Source organism: Lathamus discolor, chromosome 4 (assembly GCF_037157495.1).
Source record: "Lathamus discolor isolate bLatDis1 chromosome 4, bLatDis1.hap1, whole genome shotgun sequence".
NCBI classification, from domain to species: domain Eukaryota; kingdom Metazoa; phylum Chordata; class Aves; order Psittaciformes; family Psittacidae; genus Lathamus; species Lathamus discolor.
In genome coordinates this window covers 60,570,179-60,584,275 of record NC_088887.1, presented here as the reverse complement: position 1 = coordinate 60,584,275, position 14,097 = coordinate 60,570,179, and the positions used below count along the sequence as shown (strand labels likewise).

Here is a 14,097-nt window from a genome sequence, read left to right as displayed (position 1 = left end):
CAGTTCCATATTACTCTAAAGTGAGTCTTAAATCAGAAAATATTGTGGAGAAGTACAAATGGTACATTTTAGTGTGTTGCTTTAAACAGAATGGAAAAGATCACTTAATATGCAAAGGAAATTCTTAGCCTGAAGAGAAATGTTTTTATGGTAGACTCCCAGAAACAGGAAGTGCGAGCATTATTCTCTACTCTGCCACAAGTTTCCTGCATGAAAGTCTCTTAGGCACAGTTTAGTCTCACATCAGTATTAGGTGATTGAAATACCCTTCGCACTCAGCTTCTCTACACAGTGGACCAGCACCTTACTCACCATGTGAATCTCTTTGCAGGTACTTCCTTTCCCTCCTTGACTCTGTAGGGATCCTGAAGGAAATGCCTTATTGTCAATGTGCCCCCAGGCACTTTGAATCACTTTGCTGGGTCTGATACTTCCTACTTTGGCACTGCAGTACCTAACATAGGCACTTAGAGCGCGCAGCCTGAAAATTACTCCAAGCCTCTCTGCTCCTTAGTCCCCAGTCTGTGAAACTGGGATAATAGCACTTCCACCCGCACAAGAGCGTCAGGGAGAGAAATATAATAAAAAGTTTGTGAAGTTCTCTGGTATGATCGCAATGGGAGTCATATAAGAACCTAAAATAGATTGAAGCCAGTGTGCCATTCCGAAGCTGCTATTTAAAATCTTTATCCCTTGGAAAAGAATAAGGTCCATTAACCTTTCACTGTGTGCATCAGATTTCAACCAAATGCATCCAGTCCATTAATGGGCTTTATGTACCGCAGGAGTTCTGACTGAAGGAAAAAGAAGGCAGGACTGAGAGGTATTAGTATGATTCATCTCGATCCACATACAAAATGAAATTCTGAGAGCAGATTAAGTGGTATGTAAGCGTACATATACAAACATTGTGTACACATATACATACACACCATCAGTGAGGGCTTATATGCATGTACATCCATACAAGTACACAAATACAGACAAACAGAGTTAAAGAAGTAATGAAAATAAAAAAATGGGGCAGGATGGCATAAATAAAGGAGGAAAATAAAGAAATGGGGCAGGATGACATAAATAAAGAAGGAGGATGGCATAAGAAGCTGCAGGAACAAAGCAGTCCCTGAAAGAGGAGGAGGATTTAGAAAGCAAAATCCTGAAAGAGGCGAGTGTGGTCAAGCAGGTGGTGGGGATAAAAAAGACATGAGAACAGAGATAAGCCTTTGAGTAAGAGTTAGTAGTATTTAAGTATTTAATTCCAGTTCTCTTAGTTCAAGATAATCACCTTTCTTTGTTGACTGATGATGAAAAACTGCATTTTCAAAGATGTGCGAAATGCTTTTTAATGAAAGCTGAAACAAAAAGCCTGATGATGGAATTTCCAGCACTGGAAAAGCCTTGACAAACATCTGTCAGGAATGTCCTAGGCAGAGTTGATCCTTTGTTAGGCACAAGAGCGTGGGCATAATAACTTCTTGTTGCCTTTTCTAGTCCTACTTTCTGTATCTTATGATTTTCACTGATGCATACTGTATGATGGATTTTAAGTTTCTCATAGGAAAATTTGTGAATCTGAAGATACACCAACTTGTGTCAAGTTCACAATTCATGTTGTGAAAATGCCATCAAATGTAACCATATCTTGATGATTACACTATTTCTCTGTGTCCTTGTTTTTAACCTCTAGGTGGAAAAGTTTGGAAAGGCACTGAATTATGCAGAAGCAGCACTATCATTTATTGAGTGTGGAAATGCAATGGAACAAGGCCCAATGGAATCTAAATCCCCTTATACAATGTATTCAGAAACAGTCGAACTCATCAGGTAGGAAGGGAGGAGGTTACTCTGTGCAAACATGCTCATCTACATTATCACATACTTCCTTAGATACAGGAAGAGGGGAGAAGTGAGGTCCTTGCAAGTGGGATGTAATGTGTATGTATTATCTGTGATTGATACTAAATCAGGAAAGCGTGTATAGTGAAAACCAAAACAAAAAACACCCAAATGAACACCAAAGCTTTTCATATTACTTAGGATGCAAATTATTTCAAAAGCTTCATGATACAAGTTTTACTACTCAAAAGGGAAAAATAGTTATACATAACACCAAAACATTCTCATGGAGTGGTAGTTTGCAAAACGTTGCAACGTGTTTAAGACTGCAGTTGAAAGATTATCTGAACAGTGACAGGAAATTGGACACTCAAGGTCCATTTGGCGCATATGCTTCTATGGTAGCCAATGGAGTCCCAAAAGCTGTCCAGCTCACACTAAAGCTACCCCTACACTTAGTCACCTTCATGACTCTCCAAACAGGACAGTAGAATTGAGTCCCACCCACAGTTCCTATGAAGAAAATTTGTCTCCTAAGTCTATTTCTTCATTATAGCTGGTACTAAATAGAACATTACTGACAGTGTCAGTAGAGAAAACAAAGGTCAAAGTCATCCCAGCAGCTGAGTGACCGCTCTCCACAAGAGAACAAACCCAGTCCCAGTAGCGGAGAAAGCTGCATTGTCAGGCCAGCTTTCTGACTGGAAGGTTATTAAACAAAATCAAATATTTTTTTTCCAGTAAGAGAATAGCACACCCCATCTCTGCAGTTCTTTTTATTTTCAAAAGGCAGAAAGCTCTTTCTTTCTCTGCCCCGTCTTTTCTCATGATAGTAAATATATGGTCCTAACTCTGGAAACTAATTTTGTTTGCAGATCCATAGCTTTCAATAATGTGTGTAGCTGTGGTTGTGTTGTAGTGTGATTTGCTGTTGATGTCACTTGCTGCAGCTCAGAAAAATAAGGGCTTTGCTAGGTATGCCTGTTGAAACAAGATGTTCATACCAACTCTTTGCAAAGATATTGAAAGTAAAGGTAAGAAAAAACACAAGCAGCTAATTGTGGGGGACAGGTATTTTTGTGTAAGCGAGCGCAGAAGTACTGTGTGTTGTCCTAACCTTGTCCATTGTTCAGGTATTCAGCTGGAAGCTGAGATTTCCAGAAACTAATTTGTGATTGCATAGCACATACACTCTTGAAACAGCCGTGCTACCTCTGTGGATGTTTAATATTTATAGAATTTGAATGTAATGTCATATGAGCAAAAATAGCTCTGAGCCACATGTTCCCCTCTGCTGTGCCCTGCTTGGAGGAGCAAATCTGGTAGACACGCTCAGAACTGGCAGGGTGAGGGCAGCACCAGCTTCAAGGCAGGCTGTCTGCGTTCAAACGCTGTGAAAACCTTTCTGCATGAACTCTGTGTAACTGGGTCTCCACAGCAGCAGAGGTTATTTCGGTAGGACAGCATCGCCTCACCAGCTAGGCTCCACTCTGCACTGATGGATGTTCAAGGGAGTTACTGCTGTTTAAAGAGCAGAGGGAGGCACTGCTAATGGCAGAGTATCTCTGAAACATGAGCAGAAAAAGCACATGCATGTCTGGTAACGAGCAAATATGTACAAGGGGGCAGATTAAATGACATTGGGCAGTTTAGCTCTCTGATCAGTAATATAAAGCTGTCTCAGTTAACTCATATTGGCTTTTTTCCTTTTGTTTAAGGTATGCAGTAAGACTAAAAACCCACTCAGGCCCCAACGCCACGCCAGAAGACAAACAGCTGGCAGCATTATGGTTAGTAAATCAAGATTTCCTCAAAAGGCTTCTTTTCTGCAGTGAGGCGGTTCTTGAAAATCTCTGATTTTCATGCTGGACACAGCCAGATAGGATTATGTTGTCTATTGAAATTAAGAGAATACTTTCTGCTCCGGGGAGGTCCAGCCCTTGTATCACTGTATCAAGTCTGTATGCTGTCTCTGTAAATAAGCAATTCATACTTATTGACTGTGACAGGTCAGCTATGGTATGTCAGCATAATTAATTTTTAAATGCCTGATGGTTTGTTGTTTTTATGAGTGATGTATTTTTGTACCAATAGCTCGGTCATTTCTTTAGTGACTGACATTTTAGGCTCAATAATCATAAATTACGTTTATATTATATGAAGGGAGATACGGTGATGGTGTTAATTAAGCCTTTTGGATTACCCTCTAAATTGAGATTTCTAGATACATAAGCACGCACCTTAGATGCTGTAGGATGGTTGCTGACTGCTGGTAAAATACTAAAATGTTATTAAAATCAAATTTTAATTTAATATCTATGTGGTTAATACATAAAATACCTATTACATGGTTACTGATTCTCAGTAAGTGGACATTTACAATCAGCAAGTGTGTTTTTAACATCTATTAACCATCTGTTAAAAATCCAAATCAAGTGCATCTTTAGCCTCCATAAATAAGGGCTCCTAATTAATCGTTTGTATTTGAAAGAATAAAATATTCAGAGATGCATTTATTTTTTAAATGCCCTTTCTTTGTCACTGGTTTGCTGTGCTGTTGGGAGGAGCACAGAACGCGCTAGTGGCAATTGCTTTAAAGACACTTCGGTGGGCAAATTACTAAAGAATGGTAAAAAATAATATAAAGCCGTATTACAAAGGGTTGCTGAGAGCTGCCGGAGCACCTCGGTATGTGCAGAGGCACATCCAAATTCACGGAGCCGCTGCATCTGTTTCAGCAGAAAGGTCAGCGAGGGGGAAAGCAGACGGTGCCTTCGCTGGGCGATGAATAGCAATCTTAACTCACCGTCTGCCAGGCAGCAGATGAGCTGACACCATTTGCATATGTGCTGTACCTGTGAAGGTGACAGAGTGAGAGTTATGGTGGTGGCGGCGAGGCCACCGCATCCGCTACCAGCTCCCAGGCTGCCAGGCAGCTCCGCTTCTATTAGGGAGAGACTGCCCTCCAGCGGCCAAAGGCAGAAATTCACCTTCTGCTGTCAGGGCAGGAGGCGGAGAAAAGCCCTGCGTGGGATTTTTTCCAAGCGCAATTTTACTAATTCGATGGGTTTGCTGAGGTTTGGGCAGCTCCTGCGCACGGGAAGGTGGGTTTTTCTCGAGCTTCCAAACTCAAGGCACCTTCTGGTGCTTCAGGCTAACTCCGAGGCTAAATACAACTTTCAAAATAAGTGCTCCGCTGCCAAAGGAAAACCAAAACATGTCAGATATTTGCTGCGAAAGCTGTGTTACTGTGGGGCAATCCCACACTCGTCGATCAAAAAGCTTGCTGGGAAGAGGCGGTGGTGATTCTTGATGCAGAAAATAGACCAGTACACCTAAAGCCAATAGCAAAGAAAAGAGTTTGTGTGTCCTGAATGCTGATTATCAGTTATAGTGATGTATAATTGTAGTTAATAGCTATTACTCTCATTTAATTATATAGCATTAAAGGTGTGTGGCACTCTGCAGACTAATGAGGTGCACAGGGGCAAGATAGTTCCAGTACAGCACATTCAGTTTTTCAGCCCACTGCTGCTTTCCTCTGGGGAACAAATCCAGCAGGTGGCCTAGGAATAGCTTCCAGGCTCCAACACAGTCTCCATTCCGGTTTCCCACAGAGGAGCTTGGCCAGTGAAATCTGGGCAGGTCCGAGGTTTCCCTGTTTCCCAGCTATCTCCAGCTGCCGGAAGAGACTGTGGGGTGTACACAAAATACACCCATTATAACTCAAGCTCATTACACAAGCTCCAGGCTATTGTAATAAACTCCCAGGAGAAGATACCCAAAAAGGCTGCCTTTGCACTTACAAAAAAGAATTTTTTAAAAATGCATATGTTGGGCTCCAGGCCTGTAATGACCTTTTGACAGGAGAGGCCTTTGCCCAAGTGTGCAGACTTAAGAGTCGAGGCCTAGGAACCCAAACCTGCAAACCCTTTTGAGAACAGTTAGTTTAGTACCTTACTGGTAGCCTTTGTCAATGTGACCTGTCCTGGCTGTAATACCTAGCCTTGCTCCTGAATCCATGGCAAAGTGGGAAGTACTGTAAACAAATGGTGATAAAATTCATAAGCAAAGAGCTGTCAGCATTCCGCTCCATGTTAGCTTGAGACTTTGAGACAATTAATTGGGGTTTCTGTTCAGGGGGCATGCTTTACCTTCTGCTCTCCCTTTTATTTTAGTTACCGCTGCCTGGCCCTTCTGTACTGGAGGATGTTCCGACTCAAGAAAGACCATGCAGTCAAGTATTCGAAAGCGCTTATTGAGTATTTCAAGGTATATTCTTTATGGCATGTTTTTTAAATCAGTGTGCCGTTATAGGAAATATGGCATCTTACTTCATCCGTGTGCTGGGCTGAGTTCTTCCCCTGTGAAGTCAGTGGAGTTTTACCAGAGATTCCCACAGCAATGCCTGATGTCTGTTCAGTTCTGTTGTCTTCACAAGTGCCCCTCTTTGCAAAATACACACTGTGCCCCTTCATGAGGATGAGAAATTCAGTGTACTAACAAACAGGTATTTTCAGATTACTCTTGGTCAATTGTCTAGTGCCATCCAGCTCCATTATGGTCAGGTTTACAGATTTTCCTCCAAGAATCCCCTCCGGTATTACACTTCCCACTAGACCCGTGAGCTGAAGACTTTGATCGAGATCAGTCCTCAGCTGCAGGGCTTCCACTTAGCAGAATTGATAGGTAGGAGAGTGCAGTGGGACATGTTCTTACTCGTGGAACTGGCGAATGGCCCACACTGACTTCAGTGGGAGTTTCACGAAAGCATCAGAGGGCAGCCAAACCACCTGCCATGTACTTGACATGACACTGCTGGCTTCCCCTTCCTGGTTTGCTTCACCTGCTGCTGCTTCCATTCTCTACTCTGCCAAGTCCACACCCTGGTTATTTTCAGTAAGACAAGAAGTCACTTGAAATATTTTAACACATGGTATTTGGCAGGCAACTTTTCCCTGGAAAGTATCTCAAGAGCAAAACCTTTCAGGTGGAGTTCACCTAGCAGTCAGTCCATCCAGCACTTGATCTACAAACACAAAATTAGCCTTTATCTTTCTAAATAATAAAAAACCAGTAATATGAACATGCAAGTGCTTTAAGGCAAACTGTTTTGGGGGACCTTCCGAGCAGCCATTTGTCTTCAAACAAAGGGATCATCTCTTGGGGTTTTATTACAGAGAGAGGTATCTTGAAATGAAAAGCATCCATCCTTTGACATTTTGTTAATAAAAAAATTTCAAATACAAGCACAAATGCTCATGAGCAGATTCTGAACACATGAACACAGTGAAGGAAATTGACAGATCTGTTATTGTGAAACTGAAATTGAAGTCACTGTAATTGCTTCTAAAAATTTAGCAATATATAATTCAACAAGTTATGCTTCTCTAACAATGCCTTGATTTCAGGGGGAAGAAATATGTGCCTATTACAGAACTTTATTCTTCTTTACCAGTTCAGAGAATACCTGCATGAAGAACAGGATGGTCAGGCTCTCAATCATGTAAAATGTCTCATACTAGCAGGCAGAAACTGTTTCACAGCAAACACAAAATGGACTTACACTTTGCTATAGCCAAGATGAGCTTGTTTTTTGCAGAGCTCCTGCTGATATAATGATAGTGCAGTTTCACATTAGAAATTATTCTCACCTTTGAAAGTAAAAATGGGAAAAAAAATCCATTTGCTATAATTTTCAGTGGAAAACAAGCCAATTCTCCACTCATTTCATATTTGGTATCTAAAAGCTTTCTAAACCAAGTGATGTGAAATGCTGACTGCATTAAGAACTTCCACATATATTATCAATCAAAGAAAGATTTTAAGCCTTGTCACACACATTTGCAGGGAAAATTATACACAGTTTTCTTTTGGAAAAGAAAAAAAATATTATTTAAATCTCCTTTTAAGTATTTTCTTTCCATTATAAAAAAAAATAGATAATGCAGCGGAGAATTAAAAAGAAGCCACAGATGTTCTGGGGCCAGACATATTAGAGAGCATAAAGAAACCAAGAGAATGGACAGCAGTAAGCGAAGTGGGGTAAGAGATGGGGTCCCTTACAACATTACACTCTTTAGAATCCTTACCCCAGCCTTGTGGTGCAGAATTGAGAGGAAGCTGGAGCAATGTACCTAAAACATGAGAAAAAAGGTGTGGTAAATTGTACAGTAAGGCAGAGGCTGGTTTACATTTACAGCTGAAGTACCCTTGACTCCACTTTGATTTTTGTATTTTTGTGCCTCCAACTCTGCAAATAAATAACATATACTTGGTTTCCATTACACTAGAAAGACAAAGGCCAGTAGTTATTCTGTAAGAGGAGCAAATGCTGAGGATTCCCAGGTTGGTTCTATTTAGGATGGTAAATGAGAACTTTTCACACTTTAACCCTTCCTGCCAAGAAAATAGAAAAAAGGAAAACCCATTGAAGGAAGAACCCTTGTGGGACACTTTAAAGGTTATTTTTCATACCACTTACCTGGGATAGAGAAGGCCCAGGGTCAAAATGCAGAGAGAATGCCAGGGCACATGCAGCACTGATGTGATCTCTGCTAAAATGCAGCCAATGCCAGTGTGCACATGAGCAGTGTAGGAACACAAGCAGCAGTTCAGAGGACACGTCAAAACTGAGAAAACAAACTTTCAGAAGAAGTGCTAAGGAGATGTGTCGAGCTTACTGCAGAACAGGTTAAGAGAGGGTGTGATCATTGTGTATAGGGAAACAGAGCTGATAATACCAGGCAATGTGCAGTTTTGCTGGCATTGGATAACAAAATCCAAAAGCTAGCACTGAAGGTAAGAAAATTCAATCCTAAAACCCTGAAACAGAATCTGTTTTTCTGACTGTGAGGCCTACTAAACATTAGAGCAGGACACGGGAGGACAAGAAAGATAAATAGTCTTAGGATTTCTATATGACTAGCTATCCTTTTCAAAAAGGATAAAATAGAATAAATTCTAAATGTCACTTAGCTTCTCGTAAAAGTTCCATGATTGGTGGGAAAGAGAAATTGCAGACTGAGTGTCCTGAGGGATTACTCCTGGCCTCGAAATCTGTGAAGCTCTGAAGCCCCTGGTTTATCATTTTTCCTTAGTAAGCCATGGATGGGACACAAGAGTTTTTGTAGTTCTGTTAATCCTTGTAGCTCCTGCAGCTTGCAACATCTGCAGTCTTGCATTTAAACAAATATCAAAACAGTTCTCAAGGTGCAGAACTTCACTTGGTCTCCCATGGCTGTCAAGAAGGAAAGGAAGCACACAATTATCTGCATGTGTGGTTTCAGGAGAGAGCGTGAGGAGGTCACTTTCCTCTGCAGGATCAGAGACTGGCCATTCCTGAATAAGAGGCTAGGGATGGGATGGACTAGAAAAGTTTTGTTTCATAGACTTCTGTTTTCTACATCCTTCTTTCTCACAGGCCCGGGATTAAATCAGTCACTGCATTTGGGAGAGGAGAAGAGTTTTCCCCCGGGTCAAATGGGCAGGAACCTGCCAGAAAATTCCCACCAGCTCCTGCACACTAACTACTAAAATAATTTCCATTATCACAGACACCTGAATTTCTGCTCTGTAAATGTAGTGCTTATACAATGTAGTCCCCAAGCAATGACATTCTTTAGCCTAAGCACGCTGTACCAGTGAGAGTCTTAACGACTGCAGGTACACAAGAGATTACACTAAATCTAATGTCCCCTTTGGGGGGTTCGTTGGGAACTTTCTTCAGCTAGAAAAAACAGCAGTGTACAAAGGCAGTCTCTCTGACACTGTGAATGCTGCTGTATTCAGACAAAGAGGAACAGCTCCAAGAGGAGCAATCGTGAGAAAGATTCTTGAGCCTGGTTGTTAAAACACCCACCTGAGCTGAAGAAGTCTCAGATTCACATCCCTGTGGTCAGCCAGGCAGTCCTGCACAGTCTTGCAGGTCCTAGGGGAATGACATTTGTCTTTGAGGACAGGAGAGTAGGAGGAAAGCCTTCTGGCTTTCTCTATCACAAGAAATTCCAGCCTAAACCTCAAAAAGAGTCCTAGCTGCACTTTCTTCTGAACTCCCAGCATTTCTGTGAAAAGTTCCCATTCCAACTAATGTGTTTTCTTAATCAGTCCCCATGCCAGGGTGTTTAATAGACTGTGATCTGAGTCTGTGCTGCAGCACTGCTTCATCATAACACCAAACCAGGCTGAGCTGGTTTATTGCATCATGAGACTTAAATACTTGCACAATTTTTTCTTTCTTTACTTTTATACTGTTTAATGTAATTCCTGTCATAGTCTTATATAAATTATCTGCCTTCTGAATTACTTTTTCCTTTACAGAATTCATCAAAAGCTGCCCAGAACCCATCTCCTTGGGGTGCCAGTGGAAAGTAAGTCGCACAGAAACATACATTAGCTTGGCAGTCAGAAATAATATCTTCTTACCTGCAGTGTGTTCCGATATTCTCATGGTTTTAATCCCAACACCTTTCAAGTAACTGTATTAATGTCTGTTTCCAGGAGCACAGGAACACCATCACCCATGTCCCCTAGCCCTTCTCCAGTCAGCTCTGTAGGATCCCAGGGGAGCACAGGGGCCCCTTCCCCATCTCCTATCGTCAGCATACCACAGCGCATTCATCAGATGGCTGCCAACCATGTCAGCATCACCAACAGCATCCTGCACAGCTATGACTACTGGGAAATGGCTGACAACCTGGCCAAGGAAAACCGAGGTGAGCGAGTCAAGGCAATGGACTATTATAGAAGACTGTCACATGATTTTGATCAGGAAAGTAATTATTTTGATAGGAATCCTGTCTGCAAAGTAAGACTGCAGAGGTGTCTTTTTTCTTCAGTCTGCTCATAGTTTGATCAAAACAGCCCCAAAAGGCAATTTTGATAGCTGTCTCGCTATCTCACTTGGGTTTTTTTTCTTTATTTGGCTGGTCAGGACTGCTGACAGACATAGCTGTGGGTAGCATTCACTGCCATCTGTGTCACTCTGGAAAGAGAGGTTTGTGGCAGGCAAGGCAGCTGCCTTCCTCCCAAAGTTGTGGAGCTGAATGGGATGTGTTGAGCCACACCATGTCAAAAAGTAGGAACACATTTCCCTTCTGCAGAAGGAGTGAACAGTCCCTAACCCTGCCCCCATCCAAGCAGACACAGGTGGGAACAAGGCATCTCGCTCCCTCTTAAGAGCAAACTTCTCTCAGCTGAACTGGTTTCCATGCATAAATTCCTCAACATCAGACTTGACGGCAAAGTATTGCTTGGTTTTCAGGCTAAATTATGTATTTAAGGCAGTGGCATTGTCAGGATTCAAATCCAAATGATGATACCGAAATGTAGGTGTGTATATATGAGTTGGGGCAGGCAGGTTTATCTGTCATTGCAGTTGATGGAGCTTTGTTCAATACAGTCAGCAGAGTTCAGACGGCTGCCCAATTCACCCTGAGAGACTGGAATACAATTCAGTTTTTAACCATAGCTGCCAAATGCCATTATTTGAGGTATCCTTACCTACACTCCCACTGCTGAAGTCTGCTGTGTAAGATTTGCCTGTCCGGCTTGTATCAACTGCCTGAGAGCATCTCAAAGGGCATAAAACTTGCCTCTAAGTAGGCAACTGAATTAAGCCCCTAGTGGCTAGTTAGCCAATTTATTCTTTAGGCTGGGCTGACCATGTTGCACAGGCCTCTATTACTCTGCTGTGGTAGCTTAAATATCTAGCATATGTATAGACAGACTTTTGTGTGTAGGCTTTTTGATTTAGTTGTCCTTAATCTCCAAATAGATCTTGCCCAGCATCTGTTTGCTTTATCAAGACTCAGTGGAAATTAATGAAAAGCAAAGCTGAAGAACTCTCTGCTTGGCTCTTTAAAAAGAAAATTGTTGTGCATCAGCCTGTAACATCATGAACCACAGGGCTTTAAAATTAATCTTGCCAGCACTAAACTTTCATTCCTATGAAATGTTCAGCTTGGCTCAATTTGCAAGAGAATAAAATCTATTAAAGGGTGACAAGTAGCAAATGCAGTTTCACTCTTCTGATGCTGAATCCTTTTTTCCCCCTGTAGATTTTTTTAACGACTTGGATGCATTGATGGGACCTATCACCTTGCACAGCAGTATGGAGCATTTAGTTCAGTACACTCAACAAGGACTCCACTGGGTGCGGAATAGTGCTCACTTGTCATAATGACTGTGTGCAATTCACATGGACAGTATACCTTTCATGGATAATTCAGTTATTCTGGACACTGTGCTACAGATACAGTCAACCACAGCATTGATCCAAACAAAGGTGACTCTTTCTTCAATATTGAGTAAAATTTTTCTGAGTGTAGACATGTATGTGTACATATGTACAATATACGATGTCTCTTCAGAATGAATTGTTCTGTATCGCTCTCCAAACATTTTCATACACTAGAAATACTAGAAAGAACTGATCTTAATGCACAAAGCATACCCTTTCTATTCTTGTATTGAAAAACTCAGAAACCAAAATCTCATGGGTTGATTAAACCAAGTGCAATAAGCACAGATCCCTATTCAGGAAAGCTCTCAATAGATTCCTAACTTTAAGCTTGCATTGAAATCCCATTGACTTCAGCAATGCTTAAGCACATAAACAAGGGCTTTCCTGAACTGGAATGAGTGAGGGCAAATCATAGACATGGAGAAGTCATACTGCGAGCATGGACACATCACAGCAGCTTCAATATTAATGTGTCATTTCTCTGTTACTTCTCGACTGGAGCACACAGCGGAGTTGTGTAGCTTGCATTAAGTTGGAGAAAGATGGCATTCTTTCATGTGCAATAAGTTTCAACAAATTGCATGCATTTCTTTATCTCCTGTCTTTTTAAATAACTTTACCTCTTGTTCAGATCCTCACCAACAGTATAACCTACAGGATCAAGCAAAAAGCCTGAAAACAGATACACTGACAGCAAAAGCTTTGAAGAGATGGTGGAAAATTGCAATCTGTTACTGACAGTAAACAGATAAATGAAAAAATATGGCAAACTGCAATCCACTTAGTAGAGAAAATGTGTTAATTTAGCTGCATACACTCAGAGACAGAGAGATATCTGTAACAGTTGTTGGCTTTGCATGGGAAGGCTCCATCCCACAGATATTTACTTTCATACCTTTCCTCATCTAGCAGAAGCTTGCAGCATTTTCGTCTAGGCTGTATGAGAGCATTACGTGCTATTTCCTTTATCTGGGAAGCTGAGTTTGCTGCTCGTCAGGCTAAGAACTGTTTCCTATCATAATCCTCTCACTCTTCATGCATAATCCTCAACTAGGCTTTAATGTTTCTTGATTTATGGGATGTTTTCAGTTCCTGTTGACAGGCTGTGTTTTTCATGCCAGAATTAATCCCACAATAATTGGAGTTTAATTTGGGTCAGCTGAGGTCAAGGCCAGTTCATCTCAACTGTGCTTGCATTCAGTGCATTTTTGTTCATTTTCAGTGGTTTTCACAGATTTAGTTTTCTGTACTTTAAAAAATAAATTCTGTAAATTTAAAAAAATATATTTTTTTTTGCAATCGGATTTGCAGCCTTTACTCAGTTGAGCAGCTCTGGTGACTTTCAGTGGTGTGTTCTTGTCCAAGTCACTGGTTGGACCCTTTGATTGTTGTTCCCTAATCTAATTTACTTATATATTAAGGAAATGTGAGTACAAAAGACCCTCTCAACAGAAAATACAGTTCATTGCTGATTGATCGGTCCTTGCTGCCTTTTTTTTTTCCTCACCCATTTTTGAAGAGCTGCATTTTGAGAAAAAAAGTACCAAACCCTGCAGCACGTTTTCTGAGCTAAACGTCTTTGGTAACAGGCTGACTGTACCTTGTGGTAAAGAGCAGGCTTGAGAGCACATTGAGCCCTGTGTACCATAACTCCAGCTACTGCTCAGACTAGGAGCACTCACCCCATTCTTTGAAGCAGCTCAGCAGGTAGCTACTAGGAATTGCTCTGCCCCAAGCCAGGCTGGGCTGATATTTATGTGTCCACTGGTGCTCAGATACTTCCCCCTAACTGAAGTACTGAGCTCAGGCTGTGGCCACCTCTTAGCACAGATTTGAGTGTTACAGTGTCTGGCTTCAAGAGTGAACAGGGACCTGCCTTTAAATAACAAAACAAACATCCCCCAAGTCCTGTCACTCTGAACTCTGGCTGTTACCCACCCCAAAAAGAACACGATTTGTTTGGTCACAACTATCATGGAGAATTTGATCGGTGCCTTTCAGTTTATCACTTGCCTGAT

At 41.5% G+C, this 14,097-nt stretch overlaps 1 protein-coding gene across 1 annotated transcript in view; it reads left to right on the top strand.

Annotated features, from left to right (window-relative positions):
* AFF3 (ALF transcription elongation factor 3) overlaps window positions 1-13,217 on the top strand; it is a 273,134-nt gene extending 259,917 nt beyond the window's left edge. The window contains exons 16-21 of the mRNA XM_065677143.1: window positions 1,688-1,824; window positions 3,555-3,626; window positions 6,015-6,108; window positions 10,156-10,205; window positions 10,336-10,550; window positions 11,895-13,217. Of these exons, the coding sequence (XP_065533215.1) occupies window positions 1,688-1,824; window positions 3,555-3,626; window positions 6,015-6,108; window positions 10,156-10,205; window positions 10,336-10,550; window positions 11,895-12,016 (690 nt within the window). The 3' untranslated portion in view covers window positions 12,017-13,217. The remainder of the gene's footprint in view (window positions 1-1,687; window positions 1,825-3,554; window positions 3,627-6,014; window positions 6,109-10,155; window positions 10,206-10,335; window positions 10,551-11,894) is intronic.
* The last annotated feature ends 880 nt before the right edge of the window (window positions 13,218-14,097 follow it).